This window comes from Vicugna pacos, chromosome 11 (assembly GCF_048564905.1).
Source record: "Vicugna pacos chromosome 11, VicPac4, whole genome shotgun sequence".
NCBI lineage: Eukaryota > Metazoa > Chordata > Mammalia > Artiodactyla > Camelidae > Vicugna > Vicugna pacos.
The window spans coordinates 40,075,275-40,096,021 of record NC_132997.1 but is presented as its reverse complement, the minus strand read 5'-3'; the positions used below and the strand labels follow the sequence as shown (position 1 = coordinate 40,096,021).

The following is a 20,747-nucleotide window of genomic DNA, read 5'->3' as shown; positions in this document are numbered from 1 at the left end:
ATCAGGGAGGTCCCTGCCCTGATGCCTAAAACTTCACCGTTAGGCTATTTTAAGAAGTCTGGCAGAATTTGAGTCTCTAGACAACTTTTGTGGCCCATGTCACATCCTCTCACCCCACCTTTAGACCTGTTGCTATGGTGACCAGCTGCACACAGGTGTACCATGGCAACAACACTTCCCCTGCCAGAGGGACCCCTGATGGCACCACACGAGGCACCCATGGGAGCCTATCCAGCTAAAGCAGCTGTGCAAGCCTGGAAGAGCTGGGGAGGGAATGTCTGCAGGCCACTCTGACCTGGAGATGGGCTGGTAGTTAAACACCCCCTTCACCAGGAGGACAATACAAGAGGCAGGCAGTCTACACGGCTTCTTGGATGGCCCAGTGAGAATAAGCCCCAAGTGGGGCAATGCCCAGCTTGCACTGGCTTTCCCTGCTTCCCTGGTTCAAGCTTCCTGTGCCTTTAGAACATGTTCCAAAGTGCACATCCGCCTGCATCTCAGGCTCTGGTTTGGGCTTGCGCAGATAGCCTCTGGCTTTAGCAGCTGTGAAATGCAAGGATGCTTAAGTTATCACCGTCTTAACAGCATATGTAATAAAGTGACTCTGAGAAAAGCCCAGCCTGCAAAGACAGGAGCAGGGCTACCACACCCATCAGCAGGAAATTGGGGCTCTGGGCCTTGGTCTCCCCACCAAAATGGGAGCCAGGCAGTACCCCCAGAATAGCCTGGCAGCCTGTCCCTCCTCTCCCCCTCCCCATGGGGGACCAGGTAGTGGTAGGAATGGAAGGCAGGAGCTAGGCTATAGGGATGGGCCACATCATGCAGAATCCTGAAACCTTCAAGCAGGGTGCACTCCACCCTCAAGGACAAGTCCCCATCATCAGCCCCTGAGCCCAGAGCACAGAGCCCCACAGGGGGAAGGGAGTGAAGGGAGCTGACTGTCCCTTTGGGTTTTCCCACCCCCATGAGTCTTTCCCCTAGATCGAAGTATATAGCTCTGGGCCCCAACGTCTCCTCTAGGGTCTACAGCCTGCTCCCAGTGCCTGCCCCAGGGGCCAGGACCACAGAAAGGAAGTGCTAAGATCCCTGCAGGCCTGCCAGGCTGTTGCAGCCTCCTCCTCCATCCATGCCCAGCAACCCTGGACAGCTCACAGAGCCTGTCTTTCTACACCTCTGAGCCTTTGCTTAAGCTGTTCCACCACCTGGAGTGCCGGCCTCCCTTTCTTCACCTGACCAACCACCATTGTCCACTCAAGACTCAGCTCAGGAGTCACTTCTTCCAGGATGCCCTCCATGCTTGCTCCCAAGCTCAGGCTAGGTTAGGCACCCCATCTGTCCGCCCAGGGCTCCTGGGCTGGCTTCATTCTCCTGTAGCACAGATCATACCCTTAGCCTACTTGACCGTCCCTGCCACACCTGGCAGGCAGGATGGACGGCCTGCTAGAGCTTTCCCAGAAAGTGGTCTTGACCCGGCTAGAAACCATCCCATCAGCCTGCCCAGCCTCACGCCCCTAAGGAGGCTCCCATTCCTTCCTCGACCCCTACTGCCTGCTTTCTCCAGCTGAAGTTAATAATTTTAAAGTAATTAAGTCCAGCAAACTGTAACCGATTGAGTAAGGACTGCTGGTGGCCGGCAGAGCTATGCAGCCTCACCTCTGCCTAAGCCTGTGTTTAGAGGGCAGCAGGGTAGGGGCCTGATCCCAGGTCCAGACTCCAGGGGCCTGACCACCCCGTGGCAGAGACAAACCTCTCGGATCAGCCAGCCACCTAATGAGACTGTCAGGGGACTTCCTAACGAGATTAGGCAGAGCCCGAGAGAGCCCTGCCTCATGGTGTGGAGGATTTTTATTCAATTAGTCGTTCAGAGCAGGACAAAAACTGCCCAGGAGGATGCGGGAGCCCTTGTTGATAAGGCAGCTGCCTCCTGCACTCCTAATTCTTCCATGGTCAGTCCAGCCCCCCAGGGTCCATGGTAGCCTGGGGCAGAGTCACCACCAGACAGAAGGATGAGCAGAGCTGGCCTGGGGTACGGTGCAAAGCCAGGTCTCTCGCTGCCAACCTAGGACTTCTTCCCCTCCCTCAGCACCTGAGTGAGTTCTCAGGGGTGACCACAAATGAGCCATCCAGAAGGGAGCAAAGAGCCCTGCCCACAACAGGGTGTGGGGATAGGAAAGACCCTCCCAGGTGGAAAAGGCTGAGTCTGGGGCCAAGGTTATGGGTTGTGGCTACATATAAAGTGCGGGTGTGGTGTCTAAGGCCAAGTCCCACTGCCCCACCCCCTTCCTGGAAACAGGACGTTGACATCACACACAGTGAGGAGGAGGACCGCAGACACCCCAGGAACTGCAGGAGGCCACAGAGCAGTGCGCCCACCTCCTGGCCATGAGGTCCTCCTCCCTTCAGGACTTAGGGGTGTGAAGGGAGGTTCTGGTCACACCACATCCATGAGGACCCTCAGGGCACCCAGAGGGGTGGGGGTCAGACCCCAAGCTCGCTCCCCTCTTCCCACCCCCACCCCACCAGGCTGGTCCCCACACTTCCCTCATTGCCACAAATGCCACCCACAACTCGGTTCACTCTTTCCTACATGCCTGAAGCACTCAGTTCCTTTACTCAAAGCCTCCTGACCTTTGGGCTAGCATGTGTCCCTCCCCCAGAAAGCCTTCCCACACTGCCCAGTCCACATCGGGTCTCCTCCCTGCCCCCACAGGCACAGCACAGAGCTCAAAGCCTGGCTCTTTCCCTCCTAACCCCGCCTGCCCCAGAGAGCTTTCAAGTCCTCGAGGTCTGAGGTCTCCTGGAGCCCACTGTCCGGTCACCAGGTGTGGCCCCACAGCTTCCAGCCCAACCCTGATCCCCAGAGCACCTTGGGAATGGGCAGAGAAGCCCCATGATGCATGACCGCTCTCACTTCCGGGGGCAGCAAAGAGAAGGCGGAGGGCAAGCCGGTGTTGTGTGGACCCAGCCTCCTTTCTCTTCTTCAGGTGATCCCACTTCAGGTGACCCCACCCATGTCCGCTCTGCCCCTTTCACTCTCAGCCCAGGGACTCCACTGGCACCAGGACTGATCCGGAGGAGACTGTCTCCCCGCCAGGCCCATGAGCAGCGATCCTGGGACCTTGGTAGCCTCTGGGGGCTCTGAACGGATAGGGCTGCCTGGGAGGGAGGCCCACCCCCGGGAAGGCAGGGACAGGGTGAGGAAAAGGAGATGATGTCCTGAGGGTACCACTGGAGCCCCTGGATCCAGCCATGCCTGAAGTTACACAACCTGAGGCCTTTTCCATTTTATGGCCTGATAAATATCCCTATTTGCTTAGGCCGGTACAGGTGCTCCTGACACCCATGTGACTAATATAACTAACACAGAAGGAGATTTCAGACCCTCGGCAGGATTCCCTGATGTGAGGCTCGGGGGTGGTATTCTCAGATGGTCCAACTTAGCAGGCCCACAAGCACACATGGGGGCAACCACTTCCTCCCAGACATGTGAGGCAGAAACTCTCTACACACCCCAGGGCACCATAGCTCAGTCTCCCTGTCACTGTCTTAATGGGGTCCTGACAGGAAGGGGCTCTCTAAGCAGATGATCCTTGGACCCACCCACCACCAGGGTCTCAGCTCATCTGCAGGTGTTATGTCTGTGAGCTCACCTGAACACACAGGCAAACCACTCCTGTGTGTTTGCAGGCCCACACATGTACATGCCACAGGTACAGTCACACAGCCACTCAACAAACACTTGCTCTGGTCCTGCATTGCTGGGAATCCTGAGAGGCAGAACACATGGTGCCTGTGCTCCCAGACCCCACAGGTGACCCCTAAGACATGTGGGGAGATGACCAGGATGGCATGGCCGCAAAGAGAAGGCTCTAGCCCCCTCAGGGAACAGAGCAGCCAGGGAGGGCTTCCAGAAGAATGTCCCAGAGGCTAGGCTAGAGCAGAGCTGGCACACAGTCCCCATCCAGCTGCACCCCGCCATCTACAAGCTCCCCTGGAGCACTAGCCAGCTCTGCTCAGTGGGCGCTGATACTCATCACAGACCCGCTGTCCTCCCTTTAATGACGTTCCAGGAGCTAACACAGTCAGACCCCCAGCCACGCTCTGCAGGCTGCTCCTGATGAGGATGCCATCATTAACAACTGCAGAGCTTCAAAGCCTCTTCAGCCCTGGCTCACCAGGAGGCTTCTAATTCCTGCTTCCTCAGAGGCCAACATGGCAGGGCTGGCAGCTACATCCTTGCAAATGGGCTCCGCTCACCAGCTGCTGCAGGGGTGCTGGGGGGGGGGGTTCGGCAGTGCCCACCCTTCCAAGCTTGAGCAGCCAGCCTCGCCAACCCCACACCTCCAGCTGCTCCTGTCTCTCCCTCCCCCTTCCCCTCCCCATCCCCATTTCACACATGTGGAGACTGAGGCCAGAGTCTGCAGGCTCCCAAGCCCACCAGAGGATTCCCAGATGGGAGACAAGAATCGAAACCCAGATGCAAATGAACTTCTTTACAAAACAGAAAGAGACTTACAGACACAGAAAAGAAACATGGTTACCAGGGGGAAAAGCAGAGAGGAGGGATAAATTGGGAGTGTGGGATGAGCGGATACAAACTACTATATACAGAAGAGATAAACAAGGTCCTGCTGTAGAGCACAGGGAGCTTATACTCAGTAACTTGTAATAATCTATAATGAAAATAAAATCTATATGTATATAACTGAATCACTATGCTGTACAAAAGAAACTAACACAACATTGTAAATCGACTAGACTTCAATTTAAAAAAAAGAATGGATCTGGAAGAACCCAGATCCTGGCTTATACCCTGTGCGTCAATCACGCCACAGAGCCCCCAATGCCAGCACCTGGAGCCCAGGGTGAGGGTCTACTTCCCCCGGGGAACCTCCCTTCCCTCCCCACCCACTCCCAGCCCCACAGGCACGCGTCAGAGGGGATGGACAGGCCAATGGCCCTGAGCTCCTGACAGAACAGCTCAGGCGGGGAGACACCTTCCAGAAATGGGTCCCCCAAGTCTATTACCCGCTCCAGCCCGTGAGCATAAGAACTGCCCCCCCCCACAATGTGACTGTAGCCTTTGTGCTGGGCCATAGCCTCCCCAGTGAAAGTGGCCACTGCCAGGGAGAGGCTGTGCCATCAGCTCCTATCATTTCTTGCCAGGAGGGAGATCTTCAAATCCAGAAGCTGACCAGGAGAGAAAGGCCGGCACAAGGTGGCAGGACGGGGCTGCTTATAAATGCAACAAGCCTGCAGCCCGCATGCCGTGGGGCCCCGAGTGGTTCTGAGCATGAAAGCAAGACCCTGAGCTTGAGGGGCTCTCAGAGAACAGAGGTCCCATTTGTCCGTCTGTCCTATTATCCATCCAGGGGCTTTTACTGCACACCCATGACCCACGGCACACAGGCTTGGCTCTAGGAACTGAGCAGTGAATGACACAGACGAGTCCCCGCCCTCACAGATCTGAGGCTCCTCACAAATAAACTAATAACGCAATTGCAGGTGGGGAAGCTGGCAAAGAAGGAAAAGAAGGCTTTGTCAGGGAATGGGAGGGGCCCTACTTGGAGCCAAGGGGAGCCTCTCTGAGGAGGTGAGATCTGAGGAATAGCTGAGGCTGAGGAAGAGCCTGTCATGTGAAGAGCCTTCCAGGTGGGGGTGGATAGCATGTGCAAAGGCCCCGGGGTGGGAGCTTGCTTCACCTGTTGGAGATACAGGAAGAAAGTCAAGGTGGCTGAAGCAGAGATGTCAGGAGGAGTGGCGGCAGTGAAGCAGGTGAGCTCAGCCCTTGTTGGGGTACTTGGTGGCTTGCAGGCTCTGACAAGGGGTCTGGATTTTATTCTCAGTACTGCAAGGAGCCACTGAAGGGTTTCAATAGGAGAGGGAGGTGACTGAATTAATTTTTCAGGTAACTCTGGCTGCTGCATGGACAGAGGCCTGGAAGGGAGAGCAGAGGCGGGGAACAGTAAGTGACCACAAAGATCCAAGCTGAGGCTGGGGACATGGCGGTGGAGGTGGGGAGAACTGGACAAAGGCCTGAGATAGGGGGAGGGTCACGTGCATAGTGGGAGGGCAGGCAAGGAACAAGGAGAATGCTGGCTCGGCTACCAATCCTTCACGTTTCCCCCATCCAAGTACTAACCAGGCCCAACCCTGCTTAGCTTCCGAGGTTCCTTCACATTTCCGAAGCAACCTCTGCTTCCCTCTGCTCTCCGAGACAATGCTCACACAGCCCTGGGCACAGGGGTCCATAGACAATGGGTATTGAGAGATGCCTCCGCTTTTTAACAGGCCAACACCAGGAGCCTGTACTAGACCACAGCTGCCAAGCACTCCGCATTCCTCCCCTCAGTGAGGTTCCTGGACTGGCTCCCAGGGCCACCCAGGTGACTGCCCACAAGGCTTCTACAGTGAAGGAATGGACAGTCTGGAGTCCAGGCCCTAGAAGACCCTGTGTGCTGTGATTCTGTAAAGTCCATATATAGAGTGTACATGGGTAGAAACAGAACACAGGATGGAGTCGGGGCAGAAATGCAGCCGTTAGTGGTACATCAGTGATTCCCCACAGATAAGATCCCGTGTCCCACGCATACTGGCCAGTGACCCCATGTGGAGCCACGCAGTAAGCTGGGGAGCCGAGCAGCAGGATCGGCCCAGGCCCAGCCTGCCGAGGGTTTTGGAGGTGGGTAAGAGAGACACAGACACCCTGCAGGCTGGCTCAGGGCTGGGAAGGAGAGGCAACCCTCTGGAAGGCATGAGCGAGACTCACAAGCTCTGAGCAGGCTGGACTTTAAAGGAGCAGGTGTGAAGTCACACACTGGAATCCATCACCTGCACAGGCTCCAGGAGGGGTTCTCTGATGCATCACCCTTTCTTGGGCAAAAGCCCTGGGCTCGAGGACCTGAGCCTCACCCAGACCCATAGCAGGAGTACTAACTAGGGCTTCATTAGTGTCAGCAGAGCATCCAGGACCAGCAGTGACCGTGCCTCTCCCTCTGCACTGGTCAGACATCATGAGGACAGTAACTGTGTATCCTGTTTCCCGAGCGCCTCTTTAGTGCCAGGCACCAGCTAAGTTCTTCACTGTTATTACCTCATTTGGTCTTTGAGACAACCTGTTAAGGGAGGTACCACTGTCTCCATTTTATGGGTGGTAAAGCTGAGGTCAGCAAGTTAAATCCCTTGTCAAGAGACATCCGGGATGCTGTGTGTTAAAAGGGGCAGGAACAAAATCAACATGTCAAAAAGAGAACCAAGTGAGAAATATTCAGGCTGCAGGATGTGAAGCCTGAAAAAGTCTGCAGGCACAGTGGCTGTCTTTAAACATTTAAAGGGCTGAGGTAGGGAGAGAGCCTCAGGTCAGTGTATCCCAGTGTAATGGCCCTGGGAGCTGCAGGGATCTCATCCCACATGTGTGGGCCCTGAGGCCCTGGGGGGCCAACCCCCTCAGTAAGAGCCCAGGAGGGAGGGAGAGGCAAGTGAGGGCAGGGGCCCTGGAACCACCCAGGGCTGAGGGGGAGCAGCACCTGATGTCTGCGGCCATGACAGGGAAGGCAGCCAGGACCCTGGGGCAGAGCCAAGTCAGGGCCCCTCAGCGCCTGGCACTGGTCTCCAAAGATGGGCACCACGGTGACAAGCCCCGGGAGCCCAGCCCAGTGCCGAGTTCAGGTCTCAGAGCTTTGGGCCTGGAGCCCAGACTAGGGCCCAGACTGTGGCCCCACCCTTCCTCCTAGGCCTCTGGGTACTTAGACAAAAGGATGGAAAAAAAGCCCCCAGCCCCAGTCCAGGAGCAGAGCTAAGGCAAGACCTAATGCCTCTGCCTTTGCACCGAGCAGAAGGGCTGCGTGGAGAGGAGAGAGCATGGAGACCGCCTGCCAGGCCAGCCCTGGGCTGAGCCTGCAGGGGCTCAGCTCAGGCATTGTTAGGGCCGGCACATGGACAGGCTGAGCCAAGAGCTCCAGCCAAGGGCCCAGGGAGGATGGGGTCTAGCCAGCGGGGTCCATGTCTCTGCCCTAACCTGGGGGCTGGTAGACCCAGGCAGGGCCCAGAGACCAAGGAGAGTCATGCACCCTTGTCCAGGGAACAGGAGAACAGAGCAAATGGTAGCCAGGACACAGAGAGAACCAAGGGCTACTTAGGGTACAGTGTGCCACCACCCACACCCTTAACCCCAGCACAGGACTCAGCACACCTCTGCTGGGTACCCCAGTGGACGGCTGCTGACCAATGGCCTCCTTCCTGCCATGCGTACGTACATCACCTCTCTAGATCCATCACCACAACGCTGAGGTAGCCCCACTTCGCAGACACCGAAACTGAGGCTTGGACAGGGCGAGCGACCTTTAAAGACCACACAGCAGATCAGTCACAGAGCTGAGATTTGAACCAGGCTCTGCCTGACCCCTGCCCGCCAAATAGAGCAAGTTATGGGCTCTACAGCAGGCTGCTCGGGGGCTGGGCCAGGCGGGCTGGGTTCTGGCCCCGATGCGCACTCAGAGCTGTGAGGCTGCAGAAGGCTGCAGTTCCATGCAGCGACGGGCTACGGGTTCCCAGAGCACCACCCACACTGGTGGCTCCAGGCAGCCTCTATGTGAGTCACATCGTCAGTATTAACCTGCTTCCCCACTTTTCTGGGACACCAGCAAGGCCGGGATTAACTCTCAGCTCCCCTAAATGGGGCAGGGCTTGGGAGAGCCTGCCCAGCCCAGGTCAGGAAGTGGAAAGAGGCCAAGAGCCCCTTGGGACCACTCAGGCTGGCACTACAGCAACCATCTCAACCTCTGTGCCTGGCCCTTAACTGGGCTTTTTAGTGCATTTCCTCCACTGACCGTCCCAGGGTCCTGTGGCATTAACCCCAACTTCCACTCAAGGAAACTGTGGTAGCCTGCCCAGAGTGAGACACAGAGCAGCATCGGGAACCCCGGTCTGCATGTGACAGCAGCAAGACTCTTGCCCAACTCCCACCCCCACCCCATCGGCTTGTGGACGCTACGTCTGTTCTCACGCAGAGGCACGGCAGGGCCAGGCTGAGCACTGCTAGGAGCAGGAGCACGAACAGGGCAGGCAGAGACAGAGCTGCAGCATCTGGCTGCGTCTGCTGGGTCTGGCAAAGAACTAATGTAAGGGAAGCAAGCTTGGTAGACAGGGCCAGTCAGGGCCATATGCCCCAGATCTGGCTGGAGGACGAGGCACAGCCTGGGATGAGGACCACCCTGGACCCCAGTGGGCAGCTCCCAGCTTTACCTGCTGGGAGTCTGCCCCGCCCACAGACTGGGCCCAGAAACAGATAGAAGAGGGCCATCTAATCACCTCCCAGCTACCCTGCCTGTGCTTCAGGCCTAGAAGGGAGAACCCAGGGTCTTTCTCTCCCCAGCCTGTGGCCATCAGCCAGAAAACTGGCCATTCATAGGCTGGGAGGAAGGTCTTAGAGAACCCAACTGATGGGATATGGAACACAGACCCAGATGCCTTCCTGAGCCCCATGCCTCTCAGAGGCCAGACCCCCAGAGAGGGGAGCTGTCACAGGACAGCCCGTGGCAGAGGTGAGTCTCCACTCCAGCCCCGATGCTGCAGCAAAAGACAGAGAAGTACTGCTGTGTGGGAAGTGGGGGCAGGAGGTTCTGCAAGAAGAAACAGGGTCACAGGGAGGCCTTCTGAGTCCACAGGAAGTGCAGGCTTGCTGAAGCCCAGCAGTAGGGGCCCATGGGTGCTGGTGCCAGCACCAGATGAGCCGGAATGCCAATCTTCACCTCATTACTTAGGAAGCACTGAGCACAAGTCATCTGAGAACTGGGCCTGTCTAGACCCTAGTTCACAGAGGACAGGATTGGTAGATACAAGACTGGCTCTCTCCTGAGAGCCTGGCAGGGCTGAGGACCCAGGGTTCCGGACTACCCACTACACCAAAGGGCTGCCCGGTGCTTTCTGGAGCAGGGAGACAAGTTAAACAAGTGGGCAAAGGGTAACTGACAGGAGCCATGCATTTGGTCCAACCAGGATCCAGTACCTACAATTCTTTTTGGTTTGTTTGTTTGTTTGTTTGTTTCACTGTTGTCATTTTAATGAGTCAGCAAGGAAATGGGAGGGCTGTTTTGATGTGAATTGGGTAGTAGATACTTGTGTCATTCACCAAATATTTCCAGTTCTCCTCCTTCTAGGCAGATCGCAGGACTGTGCTTCCTGGATCCCTTAAGACTAGTTGGAACCACACGACTAGTTATAAATAGAAGTGAGATGTGTCACATCCAGGCGGAGACCCCCAGAGCTCTCTTTCCCTCTAGTATAGCAACTAGCAATATGTAAGCTGAGTGATCATGATGAGCCAAGCTCCTAACTGACCAACGATGGACAAGTAGCATGAGCAGGAGATAAATGAGTGCTATGCTAAAGCCACTAGACTTGGAGAGTATTTGTTACGACAGTGTAACTTACTCTATCCTGACTGATACAATGGAACTACAGAACAAAACCAAAGAGTAGGGACAAACTGGCTCTTCCCTGGGTTGCCAAGTCTAAAATGATTCATATCCAGGGATCAGGCTGGGTTAGAAATGGTTTGGAAATAAGCAGCACAGACTCACTGTTCCAAGTTTTTAGGTGACAGCATTTTCTGGGTAGTGAAAAGGCTGAGTAAAGAGAGGAGATGGCTGTTGGAGGGGACAAGGCTAGGGGATTTTTGACCTGACAACTACAAGAATCTGGAGAGTCTGTTGGCCCTTCCACGATATGGCTTTGAGTGTTAAGGAGGACACCCAAGGCTGAGAAACCTGGAGAAATGGCCCCAACACTCCGCTCTAGACAGGAAGGTTATTAAAGTTCCCATGTCACCAGGAAGGGGAAGAATGGCAGCTCTCACTAGACCCGTGGCCTCCTCCCCACATGCCTGGCATAGGCTGCCCACCTATTCACTGCCAGCTACATCCAACCTCCCAATCTGGGGACAAGGACATGGCATTAGAGATACTGAAAGGGAGCCTTTAGAACCAAAATATGGGGATGTGGGGAGGGCAGGAGTAGAGTCTATAAAGTGTGTGTGTGTGTGTGTCTGTGTGCACGCTTGTGTGTGACCTTAGAACGAGGGGAAACTCTGAAGCCTGCTAGTTCAGATGAGGGAAGTGGACAGTATTCCCTCACAGAGCCACAGGCTTGTTAGAAATCCAGAGAGGGGACCAGATGGCTCCCCGTCCGTCCCCAGCCCAGCTCTACTGAGTGGCCATCAGCACCCGCAGCCACGGCCACAGCCATCTTCTGGTTTGAAGCGTCACGGGCAGGAGCCCCTGGGTGGCAGCCTAACCTCTGCAAGGACCCCGCCTTGGGCTCTAGGTGAATGGGGTGGAGGATGGGGAGAGGAAGGGGGTTTGGAGAACCCAGCCTCAAAGAAACAGAGGTCATGGCCCTGCATGGGTGACACAGACTGAAACAGTCTGGCTATTCACAAAGCACATTCCTCTAGGATCTTCCTTAGGCACAGACAGGTTCCAGGCCCAGGGAAGGAAGTCAGGGTGTCACGGGAGAGCACAGGTAAGTCTGTAGAGGCCTGCAGGCTTACAGTGTGCCACCTCCAGAGTGAGTCTGATAGACAGGGAACCATGGCCATACACCCCAAGTGACAAGAAGATGCCAGCCAGTAAGCAAGAGGGCAGCCAACCGTGCAGAAGAAAGGGAAGGGTCACAGCACGCCCTGGCCACAACAGGCACCCACAGGCGCACAGAGACATCCCCGTCCTCATCCCGGAACCAGGAACATGCCAGGCTATATGGCAAACGAGAATCGAGGTTGCAGTGGAATTAAGGTTGCTTATCAGCTGGCTTGGAGACAGGGAGATCAGCCGGGATGATCGGGGGGGGGGGGGGGGGGCAATGCAATCACAAGGGTCCTGGGAAGAGGCAGGCAGAAGAACCAGAGGCAGAGGAGGTGTGAGGACAGACGGGACCCACCCTGAGAGGGACCCCACCCACCACGGCTGGCTTTGAAGATGGAGGAAGGGAGCCAGGAGCAAACGCAGGCAAGCAGCCTCCGGAAGCTGAGAAGACAAGAAAATGGATTCTCTCCTAGAGCCTCCAGAAGGAATTGGCACTGATGACACCTTGATTTTAGCCCAGTGAGACCCATGTCAGGCTTCTGACCTGCAGAACTATAAGATAATAAATGTCCGTTGTTAACCAGCAAATTTGTGGTAAAATTTGTTCCAGCACCAAGAGAAAAAATAATGCAGCCGAGTGGATGGGTATGGTGGCGGTGGGCCTGCAAGCGTCTTTAATGACACTAAGGTCACACCCAGGGAGATGCTGGCAGTGTCTTCCGGGCAGGGACCAAAGAAAGACTTTCCCAGAGAGAACAATGGGTCTGTCAGCAGGGGCTACAAAAATTCAACCTCAACGGGACCTCTCATTCTGAAGGGAAGCCGAGGAAGCTACCAGAGGTGTCAAGGAGGGAGACCATCTAGCAGATGTCATGGAGCACGAGGGGAAGGGCACCTAAGAGCGCCCACTATAATACGATCAAGACCATCAGAGAGACACCAACAAACTCACTGCACTTTCCTTTCATTTTATTTCATTGTTTCACTGGTTTATTCTGTGAACACCAAGCTACACTTGGTTGATTTTTACCTTGCCTTCCTGAAACATTTTTGTGCTTATTGTAACTAAAAGGAATATTGCCTCACATACGCTCCTTTTTTCTTCCTCTTCCCTAAATTGTTATCTCTCCTCTCTATGACAGATGTATCTACAGCATAGTCAATAACTCAAGTCTTTTACTTACAGTAAAAGGTAATATTGGGAATGGAGGAGACTCGTGTTCAGCCAGTTCTTTTATGCATTTATGCATTTATGTAATCATTTCCTTCAGCAGGCACTTTAAAGCAACATGAAATTTTTTTTATTTAACAAATTAGTATCTCTTCTAGTATCTAGAAGACAAATTTTCACACTTACTGTTAATATGGACTTTGCCAACTAAATCTGAGATACAACATTTTTAGAGTTTTAAACATCACTTCTGTTTATCATCTGCTAACTTTAAATCCTCACCAAATGCATATTGTATTAAAAGTGATCCAATCTTTTACATTCAACAGACCAACTGCCTCTAAAGGTAGTTTGTAAGAAGCTTGTACAAAACCAGCCTGAAGAAGTTGCAGGTATAAAGCTTAGGACCAGCAAGCCAAAGCTGAGTTTCTTGTTTTCTTCATTAAATACTTAAACATATCTTAGCACAAATGTTTCCACTGTTTTTCTTTAAAAAAGCTGTTTTGAATATTGAAAAATATACACAGCCATTAAAAGTAATGTTTACAAATAGTTCATAGTGATTTCCAAAAAAGCCAATGATAAATGAAAAATTTAAAAACTCAAAATATACAACTGAACAGAATAGGAGCTCTCAGCACTTATGAAATTCAGTCAGTGAAAAAAGACTAGAAGGAAATAACAGTGGTAGAATGATTCTGTTCTGTCTCTTGCTGCTTCCCTGTACCTTTCACATTTTAGATAATGAGCACGCACTGCCCTTTTCCTTTTGTACATTTTTAAATTAATTCACACTCATTGTTGCAAGGCATTTCTTTTATAATCAGGAGGGGAAAAGTTAAGTAAAAAGCTGGAAATAAAAAGGTCAGTTAGGGTCCGCTCTCAAGGAATTCACTAGCTGAAGCAGTGAGGCAGCTGGAAATACCAACAGCCTCCAGAGAAGCTGAGATGGATTCGCAGTTGGTCAAGGAACGGAGAGGGAATTAGTGTTTACTGAACACCTACCGCAGGTCTTCCACAGACGATTCATACACGTCTCATTTAATCCTCCCAATAACCCCAGGAGGCGGGTACTGTGAGTGCTCCCTCTTAACAGGCTCATGAACAGAAGCTCTGAACAGGGCCAGGCCTCCCCCAGGATCACACTACACAGGAAGCAAGCAAGATCTGAGCCCAATTTCTTGGGCACCAGAAGCCAAGTTCTTACTTCCTGCATGGTGCTGCCTCTCAGGCCAAAATAGGGCAGCCTCAGCTCAATCCCAGCTCCACCAGGGGGTCCACAATGAGACTGAACCCGTCTGCCTTTGCTCTAAGCCTTGGCCACTCCCCAGCCAAGAAGTCCTTTCCTTTCCCAGCAAAACTGTGCCTACCACCCATGTTCTGCTGCTCTTTGACTGTCCAGGCCCAGGAGAGAGATGAGGTATCTATCAAGCAGGGCCAAGCCACGGGATGGACAGCACCCTACGGAGCACAGAGGACACCTAGTGGGCTGAGCACCTACCTAGCCAAGCCTCAGGCCAGGGAGAGGGAGCCTTGGTGCCCAGCTCTACGCTCCTGAAGGCCCCCAAGGGGCTGGCTCCTCCCATCCCGGGTAACATCCCAGGGCTTCGAAAGGTCACAGATAACAATGTGGATTTCTGCCCACGTGGCTTCTCAGTTGAAAGCCCGCCAACTTTAACCAGCACATGCCCTATGGGCAGAGGGCAGCCCAACAACCCCTGGTCAGTATTCTTCTGCCTGGACAACTGTCAGCCACCAGCATCCAGCTCTCTAGTTTCGGATGTGCACACACGCACTCTCACACCCTCCTGTGACTGTGTCAGCCACCCATCCTTAGAGCCTGAGGTTTTTTTTTTTCAATTTTTATATTTTATTTATTTATTTGGGGGAGAGATTAGGGTTTTGTTGTTTGTCTGTTTTTTTAATGGATGTACTGGGGATTGAACCCCAGACCTCCTGTGCACTAAGCATGCACTGTGCCACTGAGCTATACCCTCCCACTGAGACATTTTTCCAGTTATACAAAGAGGGAAACTGAGACCCAGAAAAGGGCCCCAGGTAAAGCCCTGTGTCTCCAGGACAAAACTGCATTAGGGCTTGAAGGCTAAATGGCCCATGGCTCCATTTTCTTTGGCTTGTACTGTATTGCTGAAATTGTTTGATCAGTTGACAACAGTTAGAAATCAGGTTTTACATTAAGGTCCAGATTTGGGGCTCTTCTTAAAAAAAAAAAAGTCAGCACAATTTTAACACTAGGATTTTCACTCCAAAATGACAAAATCGGCTGAAGCTGTGGAACAGCTGCTGCTTTTGACAGAGAAGACCTCTCCAGACCCTACACTCTGGGTCCTTCCAGGCCCAGCAGCCCAGCTCACCCATGTGTGTTACCTGCCTGAGACTGTAACCCGGGGCAAAGGCATTATCTTCAGTCTCTGGGGACCTGCTGCGGGGCAGGGAAGGGGCGTGGAGATCAGCATCATTCGGAGCAAAATGAGTGAGCATGGAATACGCAACACAGCTGAGAGGAAGTCAACGGAAACCAGGTACGTCAACAGAGAAGGTGGAAGGGCCAAAACACCATGGCGAACACAGGTGGCATCGCTGTCACACTGTGAGCTCCCTGGAGCAGGAAAATATGTGCTCCCCAACTGAGTCCTCAGCTCCTGAGCTCAAAAAGAACGAATGTCCATAGAGACAAGCGTGTGTGTACATTGTCAAGGGAGCAAAAGGCACTGTGAAAACTGTGCTGTGTAACTGGAAAAGCCTGGGTCACCACAGATTCCCACCCCAGCTAGGGTCTTTCCCGCCTAAGGAGGCCCCGCCCTCCCCTAGCTAGAGCCCACCCCAAGCACTGGCAATTCTCCTAATAAGGGCACACAGAAAGACATCCAGAGGCAGGGTGTGTGGGGACAGGGACTGCAGGTCGGGCATGATCTAACAGCAAAGAAGGACAGGGATTCCTCCTCCCGTATCTCAGTGAACATCAGTGGACATCTGGGAGCAGCAGTTTCCATGACAGACAACACCAGCTTCACCTCACTCACCACCACCCCCAAAACACATTCAGGACTCCAGGTTTTTACGACTACCTCAAGACATCCTTGGACCTTCAGGCCCCAGAGCTGGGCCCTCTTCTCCTCTGCTACACTCAAGAATAGAAGGCTCCCCCAAAACCTCCTTCCAGCAAGAAGTTCTCCCCAGCACCGAACTTCTAGACTCAGATTAGACCTTTCACTGAGTCACCCTATCTTTGGAGGTCCCCAAGAGACCAGCAGCCACGTATAGCCCAGGGCTGGGGGAGGTCTCTGGGGCGAGGGGCTGGGGGAGGGGGGAGAGAGAAAACTTTCCTGGAGCCCTCAGCCAGCCCACCTCCACCGTACACCCACTGTCCTGTCACTTCCTCCTGGGAGAAATCCCTGCACCCTGTGCCACCAGCGGTGCCCTCTGTCCTCAATATTCCCAGGTATAAGGGCCTGGAGTCAAACCCATGGATTTAGGGGCAGAGGAGAGGAAAGGGGCCCTGGGCTGGGCAGATATGAGGGGCCTTGAGATCAGGTATCAGAGCCTTGATGAGAAAGCAGGCGTCGTGGGGGAGACACACAAGTCCCAGAACCCAGGCTCACATCCAGTGGGAGGGAGCGCAGCAGAGAGAAGGGAAAAGCTAAAGGGCTTCGGTCTCAAACGCGCTTAGCCAGGCACTCTTGTTGCCCCCGCGGGCCGAGGCAGAGGCTGGACCACGCCGGCCCAGGCCCAGGCGCAGGCTAGGATTTCCCCGCAGCCTGGCCTGGCCCAACTTCACTCCTTTCCTGGTCAAACAGCGCCCACCTCCGGCCCAGGCAGCGAAGCCTCCGCCCATGGTGAGGATTGCGAGAGAGCGTGGCTTCTCCAAACCCCGGACGAGGAATGAGGCCGAGAAACGCGGGCCAAGGCACAGAGGAGCCGCATGACGTCCGGGGTTGTGCTCCGGAGAGGACAGACCACGGGCTTGAGCGCCAGACGCGCCTCGGTCGGCAGCAAAGAAAACAGCAGCGCATCCAGGTCAGGGGAGGCGCACCACCCCAGGTACCGGGAGCGCAGACACGCCCACCCACAAACACTCAAAACAACAAAGACGGCCCTGAGCCGCACACCCTGCGCCGCCAGCGCTGGGCACACACACTAGCCCACCGAGCTGAAAACGAGCCACACAAGCCCGCGACACGCCCCGCAAGGAGCCCAGTTCGCTGGCTCACAAGCTCTCCGCTTCAGCCCCGCGGTGAGGAGCACTCCCCGCGCTCCGGCTTTGGTGGGCCGGGGAGAGAGCGCGCACCGTGCGTAGCACCGCGACCGCCCAGGGGCACAGGAGGCCCCCCGCGCGGCCCAGCCCTTCGCAACCCCGCGGGTTTCCAGTGCTACGCGGCCTGGCGGGCCCCGGCCCCAGCCTGGGCACTGCGGCCGGTCACTCACCTTCCTGCACGGCCTGGAAAGGATTGTTGGCCTCGATGACCTTGATAGAGTAGGTGATCTTCTCGCTCTGCAGGATGTCATCGTTCAGGCTCAGGTCGGATACGGCCAGCTGGAACACCCTGTCGTCCTTGGCCGCGTTCTCCTCGAAGATGGCACCTGGAGGAGAGGAGGGGTCAAGACCAGGCCTAGAGAGAGGCTCTCCTTCCCCACCTCACCCCTACCCTTGGCCCTTGGGTCATGGTGCTGGCAGGACTGCAGGTTGCCAGGTGGTGGGAGTTCTGGGCTGGAGTTCTAGCCAGATAGGATAGTTTAAGGCTCTCCTCAGTCCACCAGCACAGAAATATGCCCGCCCCCGTATGCCAACACAGTTGACATGAGTTACACATGCACATGATACATGCTGCCGCCAGGTCACACAAGTGTCTCACAATCAAGCCACCTTATGTACCAGACATGCCCCCATATAATGGACTGAGCCAAGCTGGCATGACCTCAGGCAGCTCCTAAATGCCCTGACATGGCCCCGTAAGTGCCATCCTAGGAGCCAGAAAATTCCCCCGCAGGGCAATGACCCCAGTCCCCATCCCAAAAATTGACTGATGACTTCCTTCTTCCCTGCTGGCATGGAGCTGAGCAAGCAGGTCCACAGTGGCTTTCCTGTGTCAGGGGGCTTTGTTATGTAGGGGCTTTTGATGACTGATGACAGGCAGCTCAGTCCCAGCCTGGCTGCCTGGGCTCTGCCTCCTGTTCTCCATCCCTCCCCGCTTTTTCTTCTTCCAAGTACACTGGGGGTCCGGTGGGTAAGAGAATGTCCCTGGACACCTTGCCTTCTGACACAGCAAGGCTGAGGAGCCAGAAGGAGCTGCTCTTGAACCATGAACATCTCCTCCCGGGCAGCCTCCGGCTGGCCCTTTGCGTTCTTAGCACCGCCTTGGCTGACTCTGTGCACTTGCAGCTAAGATCCGTCAGACTCGCCAGAGCCTGGCCCTGCAGCCTGCACAACTCTGGAGTCCTTCCTCCCCTCCAGGCTCTGAGGTTCACCGTAGTCCCAGGGCTGGGCCCAGTGATCCTGGGAGCTGGGGGCTGGGCAGGAGGAGGGAGGTACCCTTCCATGCTATACCCAGAGCCGCAATGCTGACCACAAGACCCAAGACCCAAGCGCCCCCCACCACCACCCACCACTGGGAAGCAGGACTGGCCCTGGCCCCTGCCGGGGGAACTGCAGCACACCAAGCCCAGGCCTAGTCCCTCACCACCCCTCACATCCCTGCCTGGCCTGTCCCATCATTCCTGCCTTCTCACACCTCCCAACCCCCAGTTTCTCTGGGCTCGATGGTCTTTCCCAACTTCCGGAAAGGCGACTGCAGAAGAGCTCCCTAAAAGCAACCACTGTCAATCCCCTAACCCGGCCCAACTTCCTGGGATTTCTCCCATGCTGCTACCAACTCCCACACACTCCCCATCCACCGGCCCCCTCCTCCTCTCCTGTCTCCTCTTCTCTCCCGGTTCTCCCTCCGTTGGTCAAATCCCGCTCAGCCTGCGCACACACACTGCCCCAACACACCGCTGCCCAGGCTTCTCCTCTGGCTCCCACCACCCAGGCCATCTGCCAGCCCCCAACACTTGGGCCATGGGAAACTCTGGGACTGTCCAGGATTAGGCTGCCATCGCCACAACCAGATACACACACACACACACACACACACACACTCTCTCTCTCTCTCTCTCTCTCTCTCTCTCTCTCTCTCCCCACACATACACTAAGAAATACACACACACCAGGGAAACAGGCAGACAGTGTCCACTCTTGACAGGCTGACAGACAGTCGTGCACGCATCAACACAGACTTGGATGGCCCCACACACCCCGACGCCCTCTCGCAGTGACACCAACACGGTGCCAGGTGCATACAAAGCGACACACGCTGACAACACCCACCCACCCACCCACATTCACGGACGGTTCCGGTCAGGCCTCTTTGATCCTGCCCTGCCAACTTGGCGAGACCCCGGGCCCTGTCCGCCCCCTGCCCCCACGTTGCTCTGAACTGAGCGTAAGGGCTAGCCCTACCCCGCCGACGGCCCCGCCACGGGCGCGGGTCTGGACGTGCGTCTAGCCTCAGGTTCCCCGCAGCCGCAGCCCGAAGTGTCGGCAGAAGCCGCGGGCCCCGCGAGGGGATTGGAACCACGGGGAGCAGCGGGAGCCCGCGGGAGCGCGGCGCGGCCCATGCACATCTCCTCCGCGGGGCGGCGCGGCGCGGCCCTTTGGGGGAGCACCGCCCGCCGAGCCCCTCAGCCCAGGGAACAGCCAAGTTTGGACGCCGCGCGCCCCCCGCGCCGCTGGGGCCCCCGCCCAGCCTCGGCCCTGCCACCCCTCCGCCCGCCGCGCTCACCGATGTGGATGATGGAGTCCGCCCGCACTGACACGCACTGGCATATCCAGGGGAGAAGCCACAGCGTCAGCGCTTCCATGTCCCCCGGGCGCGCGGCTCATCCGCCCGGGCCCGGGGCGAGGCCGAGGGCAGCGCGGAGCGGGGAGGCGCCGGTCCGGGTGCAGTCCCGGGCCGCTCCCCGGGAGAGCCGAGCCCGCCCGTGCGTCTTCCCCCGCGTGCCCGCCCCTGCGCCCTGCGCCCGCCCCAGCCTAGCCCAGCCCAGCGCGGTCGGGCTCCCGCTCCGGCTCCGGTGGTGGCTGCGGCGGCGCGACAGCCCGAGCCCAGGCCGGCGCGGCGGGGGCGGCCCGCGGCGGCGGCGGGGGCGCTTCCCGCGGCTCGGGAGGCTTCGGAGGCGGCGGAGGCGGTGGCAGCAGCAGCCGGGCCGGCGCGGCGGCTCCGGGCTTGCTGTGTGTCTGAGCCCCGGCGAGGAGCGAACTGCGGAGGACGCCCCCTCCCCTCCCCCTCCCCCTCGGCTCTGCTCCCCCTCCCCTCCCTGCCCGCCTCCCTCCCCTCCGCCCTCCTCTCGACCACGTGACTGCGGAGCCTCTGCCTCGCAGCGCGGCGCTCTCCCGCTCGTGGCTCGGAGGGGGCGCCGGGTGCCCCTCTCTCCCAGCTGGAGCGACGCTCGGAGGCCGGCAGGGCGGTGGGGAATCGGCAGGACTGCGGTGCACAGAGACTTGGCGGCCCAGGGTCTCGGGCCCCGTTCGCCAGGGAGGAGAGCATGAAGAAGGATCTGCCTCCGACTGCCCTCGGGGGTTCCCGGAGCCCCCTGGCGCCCGCCAACCTCAGCCGCCGAGCATCTCGCGCCATTACCCCCGCCCTGGGCAAAGAGCCCCTCGCGGAGCCTGGCCAGGGATAGCCAGGATAAAGATGGGGCAGGACGCTGAGCCAGGCACCAGGATGCAAGGGGAGCCAAAGGGGACCCGCCACGGCCAAACGTCCAGGAGCAGAGCCACCGCTGTGGGCTCGAACCCTAGCTGGCCCCACGGACCTTGGCGGGCGCCCATCCCCCGCCCGGCTGCCCTGGGCTCAGCCGGGAGTCGGGCAGGAGGCTCTGACTCTGAAGCCCAATTCATGGCCGGAAACCGGCGCATCCGTGACCGAGGCGCCTGGACG

At 56.5% G+C, this 20,747-nt stretch overlaps 1 protein-coding gene across 2 annotated transcripts in view; it reads right to left on the bottom strand.

Annotated features, from left to right (window-relative positions):
- Nucleotides 1–20,068, bottom strand: part of GRID1 (glutamate ionotropic receptor delta type subunit 1) — a 624,094-nt gene extending 604,026 nt beyond the window's left edge. The window contains exons 1-2 of one of the 2 annotated variants that reach the window (XM_031682334.2): nt 19,593–20,068; nt 17,200–17,355 (exon numbers count right to left, since the gene is read on the bottom strand). In XM_031682334.2, the coding sequence (XP_031538194.2) occupies nt 17,200–17,355; nt 19,593–19,671 (235 nt within the window). In that variant the 5' untranslated portion in view covers nt 19,672–20,068. The remainder of the gene's footprint in view (nt 1–17,199; nt 17,356–19,592) is intronic. The other variant, XM_072972326.1, reaches the window with a different exon arrangement.
- Between the last annotated feature and the right edge of the window lie 679 nt (nt 20,069–20,747).